Source organism: Streptopelia decaocto, assembly GCF_964273445.1.
Source record: "Streptopelia decaocto genome assembly, chromosome: 4".
Lineage (NCBI taxonomy): Eukaryota > Metazoa > Chordata > Aves > Columbiformes > Columbidae > Streptopelia > Streptopelia decaocto.
In genome coordinates this window covers 55,115,235-55,137,818 of record NC_138658.1, presented here as the reverse complement: position 1 = coordinate 55,137,818, position 22,584 = coordinate 55,115,235, and the positions used below count along the sequence as shown (strand labels likewise).

At 35.1% G+C, this 22,584-nt stretch overlaps 1 protein-coding gene across 6 annotated transcripts in view; it reads right to left on the bottom strand.

Annotated features, from left to right (window-relative positions):
* The window catches only part of ARAP2 (ArfGAP with RhoGAP domain, ankyrin repeat and PH domain 2), a 144,487-nt gene that overhangs the window by 26,878 nt on the left and 95,025 nt on the right, over positions 1 to 22,584 (bottom strand). For all 6 annotated transcript variants that reach the window (XR_014183881.1, XM_082050754.1, XM_082050753.1 and 3 more), the window contains 5 exons: positions 21,750 to 21,818; positions 11,581 to 11,655; positions 10,335 to 10,452; positions 5,838 to 5,966; positions 1,040 to 1,179 (listed from right to left, as the gene is read on the bottom strand). Coding sequence is in view for 5 of the 6 variants with exons in the window: in XM_082050754.1 (XP_081906880.1) it covers positions 1,040 to 1,179; positions 5,838 to 5,966; positions 10,335 to 10,452; positions 11,581 to 11,655; positions 21,750 to 21,818 (531 nt within the window). In the remaining variant the exon portion in view is untranslated. The remainder of the gene's footprint in view (positions 1 to 1,039; positions 1,180 to 5,837; positions 5,967 to 10,334; positions 10,453 to 11,580; positions 11,656 to 21,749; positions 21,819 to 22,584) is intronic.

The following is a 22,584-nucleotide window of genomic DNA, read 5'->3' as shown; positions in this document are numbered from 1 at the left end:
ACTAGTTAAGGTTTTATGGGCATATTAATTTATTCTCCCATATGTGCCAATTTGAGTTTTAGCACTGCATTATGAGACACTATTTTTGACATTCTGGGGTCATTCTAATTAAGATTATATCCACAGTATCACAAGAAAGTACAATATTTCTTTTGCATTAACTTACTTGAGCAATGGATCTGTTTTTAAAAAAAAGTAGTTTATGAAGGTCAGTAAGTAAACGTCTGTATTTACTGGATGGGCAAAACCAGCAGTCAGCAACAATAAAAGCACTTTAAGACTTTTTAAAACAAACCAAAACAAAACAGAATTTATAAAACCTAAATGAAAACATAGTTCAAAATATATATTAGTTTCATACTTTGATACAAGCTGCATATACCCAAATCCACTTTTTAAAGAAAACTCTCAGAAAATATTTAACACTAAACCTTCCATGCTGTTAAGTATGCTTAAATTTGCTTCTTTGTCATTACGAGATGTATCTAATTATCAATACTAGTTTTCAGGGGACTCAGAATACATCTGAAAATTGTTGGTAAGCAGGGGAAGATTTTGATACTGTATTGAGAGTTATTGCTTCCTATAATCTCTTCTGTCATTACACTTGTAGGTATAAGAATCCTATTGCTTGTAATTTCTAAAGGCTTTGTGTGAGATACCAAGAAAAAAAAAAACAGCATGCAGCTCATTTAAGTTCTATATTACTTCTAGTACTGCTCTCTACAATAGGTTTTCAAAAAACTCAGTCACAGCCTAAGCTGTGGGCATTCTTAAACATAGGTTTATTTTTATTTTTTAAAGCTTATAGTAATGCATAATTATAATAGCTAAGTGCACAACTGACACAAACTCAGTTTACTAAAGCGTCTGAAATAGTAAGATAAAAATCTTGTACTTCAACCCCAGACTCTAAAAGTTGTCATTTAATATCAGAAATGTTGATTTGTTTGCCTTTCTTCTCTTTTTTGTACAAAAAAAAACCAAAGAAAGCTTAAGCGAGTGCTTAATAGTTTGGTGAAGAGTTTGTCTGTTGTACCTTCATATCCTTAAAAAGAAGCAAGTTTCCTTCCCGTAACACAAAATAACGCTCTTGAAATTTGTTTCCAGACAGTAGTTTTGATGGTTCTTCTTTGTACTTCAGATTGCCTGCTTTCACACTACCTTTCTCATTTTTCTCTATCAAGAAAATAAAAAAGCATTTTGTTAGAAGATTTTAGAATAATGGAAGCTGCTAGTTTTTAAGTGCCGCTAGTAGTACTGTTTATCAAAAGACGAAAATTACAATTCCTCTGATCTGTTATTATCTTATATAGAGAAAATAAAATTAATTATATAGAATATATAAATATAAAGTTATATACTGTAGCTAAATGCATATTATATGCTAATATATATTATATATTAATAAGAAAGGTATTCTTAAATATTGACACCATTATGACTTCAACTACTCGGGGGGAAAGAGGTCTTCTCTGTTTCACTTCTAAAATAACATGGAAAGAATCCATCAAAACACTTTAAAGGAATCTTTTCAGAATAGAATGTGCAGTTAAGTACAAAAACATGACATGGATACTTCCATAAAGATCTGATTTTGTCATGATTTTTTCAGTCAAAATGTACACAGAAATACATATTTATATGGTAAAATTAATTAAAGGAAACCCCACAATGCCCACCCATAAAAAAAATCCCAACAAACCCAAACCACGACTTTGCAGTCAGCTTTATAAAGCATTTAACTTTGTACTGAAAAAAGCTTTAGTTAAACAAATACCAGAACCACTGAAGTTTTTCAGTGTTAGAGACTACATTTTTTCAGTAATTTCTCAGCAATTTAAAATTCTAAAAAAAATAATACAAAACCAGATCACTAGTTCATATAAATTACTGCACCACCACTTACAGATGTTTTCGGTTTTCCTATTTTGCCCAATATAGATTTTTTTTTTAACTAGTTTATCAGCTTTTCCCAGCAAGTCCACTTTCAAATACCAAAAACTTCTGACCACTAATTACAGTAATTACCATGCTAATATGACTCCTGCATATAACTCAAACCAAAACAGTACTTTAACAAAGTAATGAACAATAAAAGAAAAAAAAATCCGACTTGCATCATACAAAGTCTTTACAAAAGAGCACCGAATTCAGCAAAATTCTCAAGTAGTCTTTTCTCCTTGAGGTAAGCAGAGCCCGAAGCAGGACTGCCAGCACAAAGAGTGAGCAGCTGGGTAGGAGGTGAACTCTTCTCCTCCATGCCAGTCAACACCACTTCTCCCTGAAGAGGGAGCCGGACTAACAAGGCTGATAATTCCTTTATCCCAAAACATTGCAAATCTACCACTTATGCCACATTTTCACTTTCACCACCTATTTTCTTTTGTTAAATGTAGGTATTTCCTGTAAGTAATTCTCTTATTTAAGAAATAATGAATAAACATGTTTTGGAGTCCCAGAGTGATACTATGTGTTATTATAATGTATACATTTCAAGATAGTAAATAAAACTGTGGTATTAAAGGAGTATGTGGTATATGGAGAATAGCATTCTTACCCAACTACTCAACTGGCTATTCCATTAAAATTCCACTTAGGACTTTAGCATCTGATATAAAAATCTATTATTAAGAAGCAGCACACAATATAATCTCAAAAAATGAGGCTAAAATATTTAAAATAAATCAACAATAAAATTTAACATAAAATACATTTTAATTTGATCAGGAAAGACAGGAATACAGAAAAGACCAACTTCGATTGTTTGCCTAATTTTTTTATGTGTGAAGAGTGGTTTTACACAGACACAGCTAACTACACAAATGGTCATGCTTTGGAAGTGACATTTTCTGTAACATGTACTAATCAAAATTACATATTTTGTCAATCTTCATACATTCTGCTAAATGAACAGTCAATATCTTCAAGTACTCCATGACATGCACAAAGTAAGTATGATGGGTGACAAGGAAGAATTAAGAACTTGCATGACACATCACTAACAACCATAAAATTCAAGGTATATTGCATGGTTCTGTTTTGCAACTACCTGTATTTCAGTATTTATTGTTATTTTTTTTTAAAGAACCTGTAGAGAGTTATTCCACTGTCCTAGTTTCAGCTGGGATAGAGTTAATTTTCTTCCTAGTAGATGGTACAGTGCTGTGTTTTGGATTTAGTATGAGAAAAATGTCGATAACACACTGATGTTTTAGCTGTTACTAAGCACTATTATACAGTGGGGCCTAACAGAGCAGTCAAGCGCTTTTCAGCTTCTCATAATGGCCTGCCAACGAAAAGGCACGGAGTGCATAAAAGACTGGGAGGAGATACAGCTGGGACAGTTGACTTCAACTGACCAAGGGATATTCCATGCCATATGATGTCATGGTCAGCATATAAAGCACGGGAAGAAGAAGGAACGAGGGGATGCTTGGAGTGATGTTGTTTTGTCTTCCCAAATAACCGTTGATGGAGCCTTGCTTTCCTGGATATAGCTGAACACCTGCCTGCCCACGGGAAGTACTGAATGAATCCCTTGCTTTGCTTGTGCTGCATGCACAGCTTTTGCTTTACTTATTAAATTGCCTTTATCACAACGCACATGTTTCCTCACTTTTACCCTTCTGATTCTCTCCCTCATCCCACCAAGAGTGAGTGAGTGGCTGCGTGGTGCTCAGTTGCCAGTTAAACCATGACATCAACACATGACTATGTAGGAACGGCCCCAACATTTTAATATAGTGAAAAATGCATTAATGCATTAGATGCATGGTGCATGGTTGTGCATGCCCAAAAAGTACATCACTGATATCCAGTCTCAAACATCCAATTATGCAAATAAATATTACAATACATTTTAAAAAACAGGTTATATTTAAAAACTCGGATTCTACTATCATTGGTACAGTGTAGAGAGACTTTGAAACTAACTTGAAAAATTGTATCTCAATCCCATCTTTCATATTTGTTGAAAACAAGCCATTTAAAGAGTCAGAATTAAATTATTCCTTTTAGTAACCCTAATTATTCACAAAAGGAAGATAATTAAAAATTGCAAATCTAATTCCCTCTTGCTTTATATCTTAGTACAAAGTGAGTTATGAAAAACATTTAAAAATACAACAGAAATTGAAAAGATAATAAACTTCTTTGATTTCATCAAATAAACCCAACTATTTTCTCATCAGCATGCTAGCCATGAAAGGAAAATCTCAAAAGAAAATTTCCCAGTATTTTTATTAGAGTTTAAGATAGAATCTAAAGTCAGAATCAATACATTTCAAAAATTAAAATCAGAAGTTACTTGGATTGACTCAGTTATAAGTGCAAATATACATGCACAATTAAAAAAAAGTTTGAACATATTCTTTTGCCATTAAAAAGATTTATTTCATATTCAGAATAGAATACCAGTCATTATCCATACAATCACAAGTGTTGTTTTGTTTCTTTGTTTGTTTGGGTTTGTTTTTAACCATACCAAATGAGAGCAGCATGATCCTTCCACATCTGTATCAAAATGGAAAGTTTCGAATTTCTGCACATAGTTCTCAATATTGCAAAAACTTGTTCTAAACCTCACAGCCTTCCCACCATAGCAAATCTATCATACACTTGACACTTCAAAATATCTTAGAAAAGCCTGAAGGAAGAAAAATAATAATCTTCTAAATTGATGATATTATATATTATTTAGAAGCCAGTATTCCATAATGTAAATCTAAAATAACTGTGTCCTAATTAGAATGATTTTTCAGATACAAACTTTACAAAACTTGCAAAACTTCCTAGAACTTTGCAGCTACGAGGAACTATATGCACTCAATCCATTCAGGATTGATCTACCTATGGTTTAGAAGATTGTGTTTCAAATATCTCTGACTAATAGCCCCTGTTCTCAGAAATCAATACTTCCCACTCAAATTATACAACTCTTTACTGATAAAATTTCAAGGACCTATATACACACACTTCATAGTGAATCTATTCTCTCCTATTTTTCTAACAAATAAAACTTTAATGTTGGAAATTTTCAGATAAGGAGAAGAAAAAGGGTCTTGAAATAGAACTAAGCTATACTGAGTATCTCTTACACCACAATATAATGCACACCTTGCCCTTCTGAACGGCACTTGAAACAGTGCTCCTGCAACAAGCATGAAAAGCTATGGAATACATTGTCAAGAGAGAACAAATAAAGATCTGGTGGAAAGTGGAAAACTAACCATTAATGTACTGAAACTTATCAGTACAAATCAACTAAGATTTTTTTCTCTTTGAAAATAAAGTTGACTTCTAGACAAGAAAAAATATACCTCTATTCATGAAAAAATAGTTTAAAATGGACAAAATTAGAATAAGAATAATAATAATAATGAAAAAGGAGAATATACTATGTATGAAGAACATGGGAAAAGTTGCACTGACAGGGAAGAAAATAACAAGTTGCCAAGATGAAATGAGAGCAACAGAATTATTCCATTAGACTCACTATTGAATCAATATTATTTCAAATGCCATGGAAGTCTCTGAAAGAAAAAGGGAAATAGTGCTTATGGCATAAAGCTCTGAGGTAACAGAAAAAAATGGTCAGGGATATTGTGATTTAGTCTATAAGATTCTAACATAAATTAGAGAAACAAAGGAAATTAATGGAATTTAATTATAAACATAATACGGAAGTCAGCACAAGCCTTGGTAAATCAGTAACTTTTGTAAAGCAGTAGTAATTCAGATGTTCTGTGCCAGTTTCCCCCAGAGGAACAGCTATAAAATACTTGCCATCCTTATGTCCCCACACAAATTATCTAAATTTTAGAAAAGATACACACCATTGTAGAGTTTTATCATGTCTGCTGTTAGAAATCTCTTTATTATCAGATATGCAGTGCCAGGCTCTGGAAGTGAACTCCAGTGAAGAACTTGTTCTAGTACATTCTCTGTATAATGCAGAGGACGTTCTGAAAAATGCCAGAGGGAAAAAAATAATGAAATAAATTTTAAAAAATATTGGATGCCCTTAGAAATTACACACACTTATACATAACACTGTTTCATTTACATTGAACTACAGAAGAAAAACACTGCTTTCAAAATAAGACAATAAGGCACTTCATTGGCTTTCTGCAGCAACACCTTTTTTAGCATGGTCTGCACAGGTAATAAATATACTGGGTCTCACTGGTCTAGGCTCAATACAGAAATGGATCATCGTAGCTACCAACTCTCTGCAATCAAAAACCAAATAATTTGGAGCAGTTACAGTGAAGGGAAAAAAAAAAATGGGGGAGGGGAAACTAGTATAGATTATTTGTCTATTAATCATCAAAGCAGACTGAGACAGACTCTTGGTTTCATTACATTCCTCCAACTAGAAGGGAGAAGTATGCTGTTTTACTATGTCTTCTCCCTGTTGCTGTGGTCCGGGAATTTCCAAACTTGCACCTTTATATTCCAGCATCATACCAAGCGTACAGCAAGATTAAAATACCAAAGAGATGAAGGCATGATTGCACTGTATGCATGCACTTCAACACTTCAGTTGCTCAAACATACCTTTGTTGATAGGTATCATTCATCCTAAAAGAGAAACTATGAGACCCTTTCACAGGATTGAAAAACTGCAGTGATAAGAAAGTCCAGCCAGTACTCCATACAAACCCCAGTTCATATACCAAATGAAAGAAGGGAAGATCTTGCAAACAATCCCTAAATCTGCATGACCAGATCCAGCAGAAATCCAAATGTGACATGTACTGCAGCACAGCCTGAAGTATCATACCAGACAAAACTGGCGTGGAAGGAGGGAGACTGCACAGTCCCCCTCTCTATTCAATCCTTTCTCCACACACACACCTGAAGGCTTTCACCTGCTCAGCAGTAAGAACCTGCTATATAGAGAGAGCTACTTGCCCCCACAAAACCCTCAAAACTGGCTTTGCAGGCTACAACTTCGAGCAGTGGACTCAAGTGTCATTTTATCTCCAAAGAGAGATACTTCCAGAAGTTTTTGAGTTCCCATTTGCATACCAACTTTTGCGGGTCAGGCCTTGAGAAGAGCTGGATACAGCTCTTGGAAAGTCACACCTGTGTGACACTGTCACAGTTGGGTCAGGCAGTCTGGCCCTGTGTCTCTTGAGTACTGAAGGAAAAAGTCTGCCACCATAATCTCATTTTTCATTTCTGCTAGGGTAGATGAATATGAAATGTCAACAGCTGCTTTGGGACTGTCCAGCATTACACTCTAGCAGAACATACATTCCTGAACACCTGAACACCAGAGCTTTAGAAAGTGCCAGCCACAAATAACACACTTAAGGGACAGAAAAAAATGACTTCTTTTTTTGGATGCAAAAACAAAGCAGCAAAGCAAAGCAGCCTGACAAAAATACCATTCTGCAGACAGCAGCTCAATCCCTGCTTCATAAGACCAGTTCTTCTGGCCCTTTTGTTTTAAATGTTCAAACTCAAAATCTTTTCAGCCTTTGGGAAACTGCATAGTCTGTTGCAATAAAGTTAAAACAACTTGTTGCCTTTGTACAAGAGAGAAAAATCAATTTTAAGCGGAAGCACTTTACAATCAAAGGCAGGAAAAACTAGCAAATCATAACATCTTCCTAGAACACCAGCACTCCCACAGTAAACACCTACTGTTTTATTTATAATTACATTTAAGACCATCTGTCATAATGGATTGCATGGTACATAAATCATCATACTGAAATGCATTAGCTATTTTACTGGCAACACACCTCATTTACAAACTATCCATCAAGTAGAAATTACTAAAAAAAAGATATGCACCCTATTTTGTAAAAGCATATGGTATTGAACATTTTGCATTAGGGTAGATAAAGTTATAAATTATTTCAGGTTTTCCATATGCAAATAATTTAGTTGATTTTTAATATTGCAATTTTGGTATTTTGAACAGGAAGCAGTCAACACATACATCCAATTACCCTTTTACTTAGGTCATCATATGCTGGTAAATATCCAAAGCCAGTCATTTTCACCTTAAACAACATTAACTATCAGGAGAAAATTACTTTTTAGGAAATATAAGATTCTAATTTTCTTGCCTTCTTAGGGCTCATTTTTAGGGAAGTATATCTTAAAAAGTAAAATAACTCTCATAAAACTTCAGGATGAAGTGTAACAAACTGAATGTGACCATGCACTGGACAGGTACCAGACCATGGCAGGAACGGAAGCAGAAAATTCATTTCTGTCACAAAGACACTGTAATGTACCTTTGAAACAAATAAGCAAACTTTGTTTCTGTCATGACATGTCAGAATCTCAACTTATTTGTAAACGCCTTAGGTTATGTAATGTTCAATGGTGTTTGTTAAATGACGCTAGTAAGATCAACTTGAAGTAGCAAAGACTCATATAATTTTTTAGTTCTTTAGTGTCAAATTTGGACCAAAGACTGCACAGGACTATTTTTCTCTGTTTTTTTCTGTGTTTCAGCCTTTTGAAAAATCTTTGACATTCAGCCATAGCACCACAGGAGTCTTCCTGAGTAAATGCCTCTTACTATATGTATATTTTTATTTTTCAACACTATTAACTCAGTTCACCTGTTTTGATGCACAGATTCTTCCAGAAAGGGGCCCATGAAGTACACATTTTATCAACATAATCTCTACTGACAGGAGCCAGGTGCCGATTAGGACTTTATTTAGTTTGCTTTTTGCTTGTTTGTTTTGGTTTTAAGACACTGATACACCATTTCTGCTTTGCATTGTGAACTCTTGTTTCAATGGGATACACTCTAATTCCTTGTCAGTATTTATTGTGTTATACAGGGCCTGTAGTGTCTCACTCTAAGCTTAATTTTGCCAATCTTCCATAGTCATGAGCTCAGACAACATTTCTAGCCCAGACTAAAATACTACTTCTTGTACTCAAATACCTCAAGAAGCTGCTGTGGGGTTTATCTTTTGTATTTATTTGCATGTTCTCTTGGTTATATCTAGTTTAGTCTTCTTTTGCCTGGAAGTGTTATATATCAAGCTTAAGAAGGTAAAATTCTGTCTTCAATTTTTTCCATTACTCATTCAAAAGACAGGATTTTTAGAGTACTTGTAGAAGTTATCAGGACTCTTCTAAAGATAATAGATACTAGCTTTCATTGCCAGTTGACACACGCATCTGTGAATCTGGAAACGTCCTCTGTGTTACAACTCTATACAGCATCACCATAAACCTGCAAGATGCAAAGAGGGAGCAGGATCATTTATTTTAAGTCAAAAGGGAAAATGGACTTCTGTTCTCGTTATTGATACTGCCAAGGTCAAGACTAAGTGTACCAGGAATATTAGTAAATCTGAAGAGATTATTGTAAGAGCATCTGAAAATCAAGTACAATAAAACTATTAAAACAATAACATTTAGTAATCTTAGTCTTCTTTTTTTTTTTTTTTTTAGCTTGAAAATAGGTGTCTTTGCTATAGAAATAAATTCACTCACAGTCCACTACTGTAACATAAAAATAGTAAGAGCAGCAACTTAGTATGAAGTGCAAATATATGTTGTTTTTTACTAAAAGCATACTTTTGTCCCCCATGGATTCTTCAAGAATCAGATAGCATTAGTGAGTATTCATCAAAATACGTTTTGATTAAAAAAATCTCTATCACTTTGTGTTATTTTAAGTATCTCTAATGATAAAGTGCAAGTTCCAGCATGCACAGAGCACTCCCAATGTTAAAACCTCCTTATAGTTCATGAATATTGTGATCATGTGACATTTGCTCTTGTTGGCAGCAGAACCATATTTAAAACAAATGTTTCAAGATTCTGTTAGAAACACCATAATGCCACTTGCCATAAACATATGATCACACACTTTATGCCTCCTTTTTCATCTACACAGATAAAATAATTGACTAAATAATAAAAAGTCATTTCCCCTAAATATTACATGTATTTTTGCAATTCATTTTCTGAAAAACATTATTCCTTATAAAATCAACTGCTGACATTCTAGTGAAAATAAGTTTCTTCTATAAGACTTATTGGTAAAACCTATTTTCCTATAGCTGATAACTAACAAACCGTGAAGCAGAGTAACATAAAGAACATTTTTTCAGCCCCCAATTCATAAGCATTTTAAAACAATTCATCACATTATTTCTGACAAAGTATAGAAAGAAATCATGCAGATGCCCCAGTAACGAAATATAAGACAAGGCTTTGAAGGCTAATTGTATTATTTGTATAAACTTTTTAGTAACTCTTTAGCTACGCTTTTGATTTTGTTAAGTGTTGAAAAGTAAAAATAACAAAATTAAACATGCATAAATTTAAGTGTTACTAACCTAGTTCTCCATTTTCAAGCACTTCAAAAGCAGCCCAGATATCATCTTTGTTGGGAATAATGTTTTTGATTCCTAAAACATCATTAGTTAATTCTTCTGCTTCCATCAAAGGTGATACCTGTAATAGAAATTGAGTCAGTTAATAATATATAACAATTACAGATTTCTGGCTTTTTTTTTTTTTTTCCAAAATCCTCCTCCCTGCAGTTGCCTAAAAAAAGAAACCCAAAAAAGCAGATATATCAAGTTGGAAACCCATAATTTATTTGTCAGAATGCAGCATGCTTTCCTTATTCTGTTCCATTAAATTGAAGTCATAATTTTTAGCTGACTGATAATTTGGTAACTTGAAATTCCTTTTCTCTACCCTTGAAAAATTAGGAGGTAAAAAAAAAAAAAAGCAACTTGGCATGTTTTATTTGGTGTGGGAAGGTAAATACTACCATTTTTTAATCTTAGCAATACAGATTTCCATTTTTTCCTATTAAAAAAAGCATGTATTATGTGCATGTATGTGTGTATCTGTGTGTACCACATACCACATATATGTACAAACACAAGCGTTTGCGAGTCATATGCTGAACAGAACAAAAGAAAACAGAAAAGTATAACATTTAAATAAACACACACAAAAAAAAAAAAAAACAACCCACAACATTCCCCTACATTTTCTACTTTCTTCTTAAAAATATCTGTCCTTTATCATTACAAATCTGGAAGTTCTTTCCTTAGCATCCAAACAATAGAGGACTACCAGATGGAAATGAGTGTGTTTAAAATACACTATCAGATAGAAGGCTGAAAAATCTCAATTATAGTAAACAATAAGCTTTGGTTTCTTAGCACTCAAGGAAAGCAGAAAGCCATCACCTAAGAAAAAAATCAGGAAAGCCATTTAAATGGCCTTGTACTATTGAATAAAACCAGCATTCACTATGTACTTGTTACAGTTTTTGTGTTGCACCCATGGGACTGCGAGAATTTATACCGCTGCCTACTGCAGTAAAACTGAAGGAACATATCTCCTCTTTAAAACTGTATCATAACATTCTCCTTAAAAATACATAATAATCAGTCATTACAAAATGTATTCAACATGGTAAATTAAAAATTAAAAAAAAGTGATAGATACAAATTCATACTTCCATTATATATATGTATATACATATATATGTGTGAAAATAAATTCGGTAAACTTCATGAGAAAGCGCTTAGTAAAAACACTGTATCACTTTTATACACTAACCCTGATTATAATACTACAGTCTGGCTCCTTTCTTTCCACGTAAACTTCAATAAGCAAATCTCCAGCCTGGGAAACCTAAAACAAAACAATCAGAAAGAAAAAAAAAAAAAAAAAAAAAAAAAAATTAGACTGTATCCTTTTAAATAGAAGTACAATTATTATCTAGTAGATTTGCTAGAATATACTGAACTCAATTTTGTTTTTTTTTTCCCACCCACTTATCTATAAAAATAGTCCAAATGTTGACTCTAATGAGAAAACTTGCACTACATTCACTTTTATTTGATTAGTTTAAAAAAAAAAACAAACAACAACAACAACAACAACAAACATTCACAGATTCAGGAAGAAATCCAACAGAATCATACCAAACGAAATGAACACACTTTACAAATGTACATTCAAGAGCAGGAAAACTAGGAGAGACTTGAAATAAGTGGAAATTTTAAACTCACATTTTAGACTAATGTCTAAGACACGGGATACCTTTGCATCTTAAACTGCCAGAACCACAACCCTGATTTAGATATTAGCACGGCCAAAACACATGAACAGAATTTAAAATAATGAAAAAGGACAAGAACCCCAAACTAAAATGATTTAGTTAAAAATTAGATGAAAAATTACAAATAACAGAATATTTCAGTGATATAGCCATAAGTACACATCCAGATAATCAAAATTCATTCCTACAAAGACTACAGTTATTATTAATCCCAATGAAAACTTGCCATTACATATTTACAAAAGGAATCAAACCAAGTGCTCTTGATATCAACCTTTGTTAATTATAGCTCTTCAAATCTGTTGTAGAGACATTTGAACTTTATGTACACTGCTAACATGTGGAATAATTAGACGATAAAGCAAATGTATTACTTAATATATAATAGCTTAATATACTCAATATGAACAAACATAATTTAAGAATGTCTAACAATACAAAACTTATGAAGAAATTGAAAAGTCATTATATCCAACTTTTTTTGATCAAGGAGAAAAACCTGATTCATAATAATTTAGTATTTTCCATTGTTACTAGGTTTGCTCATCTATGGCAATAAAACTATCTTTGCAGATGAGAAATCACTGTACTTTTCTACAGTTAAATATGTCTCACATGTTGTCTGCTCCAATTCCCTTTTAGCTTAGTCATAAGAATCTTCAAATGATCATAATTCATCCCAGTACTAAAAATATTTTCTAAAACTAAGTCCATGGTGATGATCAGAGCGTAAGTAGAAAAAAATAAGGCAGAAAACAGGACCTTTCAGGAGGTGTGCCCTTTAAATAATAAGCCAATAAAAAGAATTAATAATCAAATTAACAATAATTATTTGTGTCTTGAGAACTGTATTCATAGTGGTGCTACATATTTATATATTACTATAAATGGAAGAGGTTAAGTAAAAAAAACCTGCATCGTATACAGAATAACATAGGGAGAAAATGACAGAAACGGGCAAGCTTTAGGATACATTTTGACTAATGTACAAAAAGCTAAAATTGCACTTCTATAGAAAAAGAAATGGCAGCACTCAATTTTATAGAACTAACATTCTAAAAAATGGTGACTTTAAAGTTAGTTTAGCCTCTGAGAATAGAAAACTAATGGAAACATTTGCGAGGAAAAACATTACAAAGTTACTTTGAAGAAAGCTGCTTAATTATAGTGGCACAGACTCAAAAAAAGCTCATTTAGTTGTAAAATTTGCTTTTCAGATGATATTACAGAAAAAGGTTGGAAATAAGAATGAAGCTGACATTTGATTTCCACTGGGCTCGTGTAAACAAGCGTATGGAGAGAAAATGTGATGTTAATTACAGAAGCAAATAGAAACAGCTGGCATAAGTATATGGTGGACAGAAAATGAAGAGCAGCTAATGAAGTGCCACCTGGAACGGAACTTCAGTGACATTTCAGACACGAGAAATTCTGGGCCTTCAGCAGAAATTTGGTTCAGTTGTTCTTCTCTGAACACTGCATCACCAGCCTGGAGATAACACTACTGTAACACGTTATATACCCATACATATTAAGTATCCGCATGAATGATTTTCCCAAAATATACACACATTTTGATGCAATGTCAGACTATTAGATGTTAAATGGAAAGAATTCTTACACACAATTCTTAACTGTAGATGCTTAAGGCCTAAGTTGTCAGTCACCCATGATGTAATATCACTCAGTCTGCACCATGTCATCGGTTTTAACAGGAACTGAAAGCCTATCCAAAAAAGTTCCCGAAGAGCTACTTCTCCTGCACGAGCCTGAAGTCCAGTCTCCATGCTACATGGTCTTACAAACTGCTTACAGGCTGAATGGTGGTAGCTACTCACAGAGGGAGCAGAGCAGCTGAAAAAGAATGTTTCAGCCCACCCCTTTCTTTCACTGAAATAAGGAAAGATATCAAGTTAAAGCTACAGGATTCCAACTTACCACTGCTTCTCTTCTGAAATGCCTATCCGCTTTCAGGTCTGTGCTGGCAAATACAGCTCATGACAATTGGCTAGGGTCTGGCTATTCCTTATATAGTGTTAATAAAAGCATCCACTGCTAATCTGGACTTAACAAGAAGCAGTTCAAAATAAGTTTATGTGACCAAGGCTGGTAAAATATGAAGTGTAGGAATCCTCTGAAATGATGAGTAATATGCACTTTACACTCATGATAGAATTTTTAAATTAAAAATATAACAAGGAGGAACATCAACGTTTTTCAAAAGTACTTAGTCCAGGTTGGGCTCTTATGTATTCCCCCAGCAAAACCTACTGAAAACACCACGCATAGTTAGGGAAATACTGAATTCTTCTAGAGAAAAAGTTACATATAAAATCTCAAAACATCCTTGTAACTCCCTAGACAAAGTTTCTTTAATCGGTGGGCTTACTGATCAAAGTAAATACTTTGAAATAATGGTAAATGTATCATCATTCATCAGAATTATTCCCTTCTGCATTGAAGTGGTCCCAGGCATTAAACGTTCATCCATTTCACGTGTTATGTGCACATGGAGTTTCAAAAAACTATTTTTAAATTGAAACACTAATTACATTAATTATGTCTACTACAGAAAAAATGGCAACTGGCAAAAAAAATCTTCCACAGCTTAATTCAGAGGGAGAAAATGTTCACAGTTACAATCAAATTGCCACAAATGACAGTCAGGCTCTTGAGGACTCCATTCCTCAGCTGTTATATTCCAAGGCTAAGCGGCTGACCTAAAAGAGAGATTGCAATCCCTGTCCTTAAAAAACAGTTCAAACTTCCGTTTATCAACCATTAAAAGGCAGATGTTTTCTTCCAATGTTAATCACTTGTTTAGAAAGCGAAAAAGAAAAATGCTGTTATCTTGGGGACAAGTGCTCCCAAACAACTCAGGTCTCCCGAGTTCATGTTTGCTATCTTGACTTCGCTATCTGGTGGCTCTTTTTCCAGCAAGCATTACACAAGGTAGAGATAGAAATTACTTGATAAGGTAGAAAAAGTTTTTGTATCTTAAGCTCGGCATTTCATTATGTCTTCAGATACAACATTGACAAAGATTAGTTAAGAAAATCTAGCAGCTCAGTTACTATTTTCCTCATAACAGGCTGTGAAAGAGAGTACTGGATATAAAGAATTCATGTTTTCAAGTAGGAATCTGCAGATACATAATTTCAAAATGCCTCAGTGATCAAGTTTGTTCAGAATTCTGCATTATTTATTTTCTTTATAGGGAGAAGAATACCAACCACAGTCAAGACTGTTGTCCTGTTTGGGAAACAGGGAAGTCAATCATTCTGTATGTTATTTTACATTTTATGCCATTAAAGTCTATATGAAAGAATGAAGCCACAAGCCAATGTACATAATTTACAGTGCAAATCCAGTTTGCACACACAATACAAATAATAAAGCATAAAATATTTCATTAGGTCTTAATAGCAACATATTTCTAGAAGAGAGTGAAAAAGGTGTTACTTCACTACAAAATTTTGTTATTAATAATCAAATCTTCTGTCTCAATTTCAAATTGAGATTTTCCAGCATACAGATATTTCTGATATATTTTTCCTTTGTTTACAGTTCATATGGAAATCCAATGTATTTGTTCACATAAAGTCTTGAGCAATGCAAAAAGATTTTTCTGTGTTTAATTTCACAATAGCAATCCTAAGAACAACCACATACATGGGGATCCAATGAATTAACCTTTTCTACTAAAATATTCTTGGTTCCTAAAGTATCTTTTCTTACATAGGACTGGTGCTACTTTGGTAAAACCAGCGAGTTCAATCTATCTAACCATTAAACTCATCCTGGATATACTGCTTATGAGCCCACTGTCAAACCCAATGATTTGAATTCACACTTCTAAGACAGTGCCATAACAGACAGACTCTAAGTTATTCCAGGTGATTGTAAAGTTGTGGAAGGACTGTATAGGGGTGGAATCAGATACAAGGGAAATAATACACTCCACTGCAGCTAATAGCTGTACTACACTGTAACCACAGTGTTCAAGAGAAGGAAAAATGCATTCAGGTCAGCCCTTAACCTTGCTCAAGGAGACATTTCGCTTCCTCATTCCTCATCTGCATATTAAAATGGAAGAAAATGTTCAAGTTCTTTAGCAAGTACCTTATCTTAGGATGATGGTTTGGCTCTGTGAATCAGTATCTGATACACACATGTTCAAGCATGCAAGAAAGGGAGAATCTAAGAGGATTCTTCCTTCAGCATCCCAGCTACTGGCTAGGTCAGAAAACTTTCTATGCAGCATGCTGATTGTTAAGACTCCAAATCTTCCTTCCCTACCCATTTCACAAGTAACTTCAGTGCTTGACCTGGTACATCTGGGATCCAGGAGCCTTGCACTACAGACTTAAAATGGAAATACTGCTTCTTACTTGACACAATGTCTGTATTCATATAATCAGAAACCTAACACCATGGGTCTGGAAAGAACTAGGGCACACTCCAGTCAGGTCTCTTCCCTGAGCAACTGGGGTCCCAGGATCACAGAGCAAGTCCGAGAGTGCTTCTGTACCTCAGGTAAGGTTAGCCCTTGTCCACTTAGGACCTTTGGACGTTCACAGTTCTTTGTGGTACACAAACACAAGGCCACTTGCCACAAAATCAGCAATGGCGATATAGAAATCACAGTTGTGGCATATTAACTTACTCTAGAAATTATATGAGAAAGCACTTGATGAATACAGCAAAAATTTACAGATAAACCCAGGTGATAACATGATTCAGTGAAATTTAATATAAGAAATGTCATATCTAGGGGACTCAGACATCGTTCTATAGTCCAGCTGAGACACTCTCATACACCATATCTAAGTATTTAGCACTTATTTACCACATTTTTGGAGAACTTCTTTCCCCATGGGATGAAAAAAATACATTTTCAAATTCATATGTTCAGATATAATTCCTAATGCAGCTCTATTTAGCCCTTTCTCTCCTTTGAAAACTAAAATAGGAAGTGCAATTTTGTTCAATTTTCTAATTTCTGTTTGTACAATTGTACTAAAGTAACTAAAAGTAGCCATTTCTAGCAACATGTTTAGAATGAACAAGAACAAATTTGACAGTTGCATACCATCTAATAAAATCAGAAGTCCTTTCACTGCTGCCTTCCAAATTTGAAGTACTATAAATCACTGCAAATCATCTCTTTCTACTCATGAGGCCTGGATGGATGAGCAAAGAGCTTCTGACTGAACTCAGACACTCAGATGAAGCATGGAAGAGATGGAAGCAGAAGCAGGTAACCCAAAAAAAGCACAGAGCTACTCTCCTATTATACAGGAATGAGGTTAGAAAAACCAAGGCCGACCCTGAGTTGAAGTTTGTAAGGGATGTGAAGGGCAACAGGACAGGATTCTACAAAAGGAGACAAGGGAAAACATGGGTTCGCTGCTGAATAGGGCAGGGGACCAGGTGACAAACCACACAGAAGAGGCCAAGGTACTCAATACCTTCTTTGCCTCAGTGTTTACTGGTAAGGCTGACCTTCAGGAATCCCAGGCCCATGAAACCAGAGGAAAGCTCTGAAGTAAGGAAAATTACCCTTAGTAAGGGAGGACCAGGTCAAAGAGAACTTGAAGAAACTACACATAGCAAGTCTGACCAAGCTGCCATTAGGGTTCTGGTTAGGATTCCAGTTAGGGTTCCAAGAGCCACAAAGTCTACAGCTCCAGGGACACAGGGGCTGCAAAAGCCATGCCAAGCGGAGCATGGCACTGCACCCACAGTGCTCCCTCCAAACCTTTCCCATCTGAGCCCTTGATCGTGCTGGAGACCTCAGTCCAAAGACCAAGCTGCCATTACGGTTTGGGTTAAGGTTCCAAAAGCCAGCAAGCCTACAGCTTCAGGGACCCATGAGTGCTAAGGAATCTCACTGATGTCACTGTAATATCAATCTCAATTATCTTTGAAGAGTCATGACGACTGGGAAAGGTTCCCGAAGACTGGAAAAGCACAAGTATCGATGCCATCTTTAAGTAGGGCAAGAAGATTTGGAGAGCTACACGCTGCTCAATGTCACCTAAGTCCCGGAGAAGGTGATGGAGAAAATCCTCCTGAGAAGTGTTTCCAAACAGATGAATAAGAACAAGGTGACTGGAATTAGTCAGCATGGACTTACAAAGATGAAATCATGCTTAACCAAACTGAGACCCCTGTACAATGAGGACACTGGTAGATGAAAGGATAGCAGTAGATGTTTCTTACCTCAGTTTAGTAAAGTCTTTGGCAGTATCTCCCATAACATCATCATCAACAAGCTGACGAAGTTAGATAAGTAGACAGTAATGTGGATTGAAAACTGGCTGAACAGCCAGGAGAGCATTAATCTTCATCAATGACCTGGATAATGGGCCAGAGCACATTCTCAAGAAGTTTGCAAATGGCAGTAAAATGGGAAGGGCAGCTGATACATCCGGAATGACCTCAATGGGCTGAAAAACTGGACAGAGAGGAGCCTCATGAAGTTAAAAAAGGGGAAATCCAAGTCTTGCACCTTGGGAGCAGTAATTCCAGGTATCAGTACACACTTCTGGAGAGCAGCTTTGCTGAGAAGGACCTTGATGTTCTAGTATATAACAAGCTGATCATGAGCCAACAATGTGCCTTCACAAAAAAAGAATGCCAATGCCTCCTGTGTTATAGGAGGCAAAGCACTGCCAAGCAGGTTGAGCTAGGTGATTTTTCCCTTCTATTCAGGACTGGTCAGGCCATACCTGGAGTACTGTGTCCAGGACTGGGCAGTGCAGTACAAGAAAGATATGGAACTACTGGAGAGAGTCCGGTGAAGAATCACCAAGATGATGAAGGGACTGTAGCATCTTTCATATAAGAAAAAGCTCCAAGAGTTTACACTGTTCAGCCTATGGAAGAGAAGGCTTGGGGGGAATCTCACCAACATGTACAAATATCTGACGGGTGGGAATGAAGAAAACTGAAATGCTCTTCTCAGTGACATTCAGTGACAGAAGAAGAGGCATTGTTCACAAATTAAAACACACAAAATTCAATCTGAACATGAAAAAAAAAAACAATAATACTCTGAGGGTGGGCCAACACTGGAAAAAGTTGACCAGAGAGGATCCATCCTTGGAGATATTCAAAATCTGACAGAACACAGTTCTAGACAACCTGCTTTAAGAGGCCATGCTTGAGCAGCTGTGTAATAAGACTAGATGATCTCAACAGGTTCCTTCTAACCTAGACAAATGGAATAAAGTTGCATCAGCAGAAGTTCAGATTAGACATCAGAAAAAGGTGGAACAGGCGCCCCAGGGATCTGGTCATGGCACCAGGCCTGTCGGAGTTCAGGAACACCTGGAAGACAGTCTTAGCCATATGGTTTAGTTTTAGGTAGTCCTGCAGGAAAACGAAGTTGGGACTGGATGAGCCTTATGAGTCCCTTCCAACTTGAGATGTTCTATGATTCTATGATAATCGTGTCATGAGGTAGCAGATTTTGTTTCATTTTTAATGTTTAAATGATATTTCTATTTCTTCTGAACAATTTAAAGCTCAGCCATGTGTGTTATGAGTATCAAGCCAGAGTCTATTAAGACAGTAGGTGTAACCATTGATTAAGGAAGCTCATTATTAATGCTAGAGACTTTGCTGAGAGCAAAATAAGAACAGTTAAAATCATGGTTCAATCTTTTTATAACTCAGCCTCCCAATAACCTGGAGAGTCCCAGGGAAACCAGTCCAAACATAAAGGTTCAAATTTGATTATAAAGTTTAAAATTTGGAAGACCAGCTTTTCAGGTGCTGGAAGCTTTTTAATAAAAAATTTACCAATTTTAGAAAGCCTTTCCTTCTATTAAAAAAAAAAAAAAAGTATTTTTCTTCAATAGGCACCCATCTGAATACAATAAATCTCATAAAGGTGATTTCACAGTGGTATCTGGGGTGGGAAAAGTACAGAACAAACCCACTTTACATTTGTCACAGCTTCAGTTTTAGACAAACCCACCTAGCCAGTAGTTGCTACTATATTATTCAATCCACCAACAGCCTTTCAGTTTCCTTTCTACCTTTTTCTCACTGTCTAATCAAACTTCCTCCACTATCTCTTTCTCTATTCATGGAAGTCCTCTAATATCTCTTCACATTTTCCAGAAGGTATTCCAAACATTTAAGCATTACAGCCTCCCAGAGTTGCTTGGAAAATGTTAATAGTGTAATAAACTGTAACAAGTAATTTTTTGGTTCTAAAATCACAGAAAATAATGTATTTAAAAGTCTAAGAATTTTCACTATCTTAGGCTTCAAAATTGTATTCTCTAATCTCAATAAAGTCCTTTTCAGAGACACCAGAATTAATAAATTCCAAAGATACTTCAACCCCTGCCTTGCAGAATGCTCTTAAGGCTATCAAATTTGGGTTGTTTTGTTTTTCCATTACCAAGGCAGATATTGCTATTCTGCAAGACAGACACTAGAAATTAAATTTTAAATGTTTCCCAGTGACTTGGGTCACTCCCCACCAGGCACCAAAAGGATGAAATAGGCATTCTACCTTCTGTATGCACATTCACAGGTGGTCATTATGGTCAGAAAACTTCACGCCACTCTGACCCAGACAATAAGGGAATATGAGATAAAAATAAGACTCCATATAGCAATTCACAGAACATGCAATTTCAACATGTGCCAAGACCCTGTCTTCTTAATGACGGCTTACAAGGTACCACAAAATTGTTGCTGGAAGGGGGAAGGCAGCCAAGAGAAAAAGCATTATAGATTTTTTTTCTGCTGGCTTTCTGTTAGTTTCTAAAGCCCTAAAGCTCCAAAATCACTGAAAGCTTCTCCTCCACTACTTCACATTTCTGAAAAAGCTTTTAAGCTCCCTACATTTCCTTTTACCTCACTTCATTCAACCACCTTGGTAGTGTCATGAAACTTACCAATTATTGCTTTAATTCAGACTGTACACAAATACCATTCAGACAGTGAAACATGCTGTCACTTTGTTGCTTCTTGCCACTCTGAAGTTATTCAAAAGCTGTTACAGATAAGACTGGAACTCAAGATCATAATGAGTGGCATAAGATCTCCCACCTTCTTATCCTGAATTTCGGTTTGACTGTTAATACATGTCTGAAGCTTCCCCAAATAATATTTGTGCTTTGGGATTCTAGAAGTGGTCACAAAACAGGATGCGGCTAAGGATTCAGATGCTTTAAACTCAAAGGGATCATGAAACTTTATTGAAGAGAGACCAAGTATACTCAAAGCTCATGAAATAATAAAAGTATTAATATACACTTGAAGGTATTTAATATGCATGCTTAAATTGAAAAAAAGACAGGTAATCACTTTCACACTTTCAAATGTTGACCATTTCCTTCTAGTACAATTTATGAAGCATAGTAAAAGCATGTAACAACCTGTAAGTTATCCGGATGCTTGGGCCAGAACATAATTTCACAGTATGCTCTACCAAGAACTGCTTTAGCAGTTTGATTTCATTTTATTTCCCTTAGCTCTGTAGTTAACAACACTGGTCACTATACAAACTTAGAAACTTACCTTTAGAAATGTAGGTACTAAAAAAAAAAAAAATAAAAAAAATCCCAAACCAACAAACTCTAAACAGCGAAAGTCTCTGTTAAACTTGTTTTCATACCAGTTGTTATTTGCCACTTACCTGAGTGTCTTTCCACCTGGTAATAAAGCTGTTCTCTATATCCATTTGGTTGACCTGGTCTTCATTTATCTGTTTAAAAAGGATAACTTTTGATAAATTAATAAGCATACGGGAGCTAGTGTAAAAATTACAACATAAACCAGAAAACATTAATTTGATATAATAAACGGAGATAAATACAAATATAAATAAATGCTTACATCTAACAATAGTAAATAATTAATAATAATGTAACAATAATAAATATTTTTACAATTAACAATACTGTTAATCACATTCTTATAGAAGCAGCTATGCAAAATATTCTATCAGAAATAGCACTTCATTGATGGGACTCACTACTATAAACTTTACCAAATATATATTAGAAGAGAGAGGACTCCAAGGAAAACTGCCAAACAATGTTACAGTGGTGCAGCAAACTCTAAACCAAAATAGCTAACACGAATTGCTGCTAGTAGTATATTTTCTATCCAGTTGGATTTAATGTTCTTTCTAGGTTTAAGGAACTGAACACCTTCTCTAGTCTTTACTGTAACCACAGCTCTGAGACTAGGAAAACAGAATTCTTCCATGTTTCAGTTCTGATCAAGCACATTCAATTTGAATAGAAGTATTATTTCTTATACTTATAATCTTAACATTTTCTTAAAATGGGTATGCTGGTGTAAACAAGAAGAATGTGCACCATTTCGGAAAACAGCAGCTCACAGCAGTCCTATTAATACAGTTTTTCCTACACAGGTTAAGCTAGATGGGAAATAAAATGTAAAGCAAACAATGCCCACTGAATTGGAGTTCAAAAGCTCTACAAATCCCTGGACAGCATAACTAA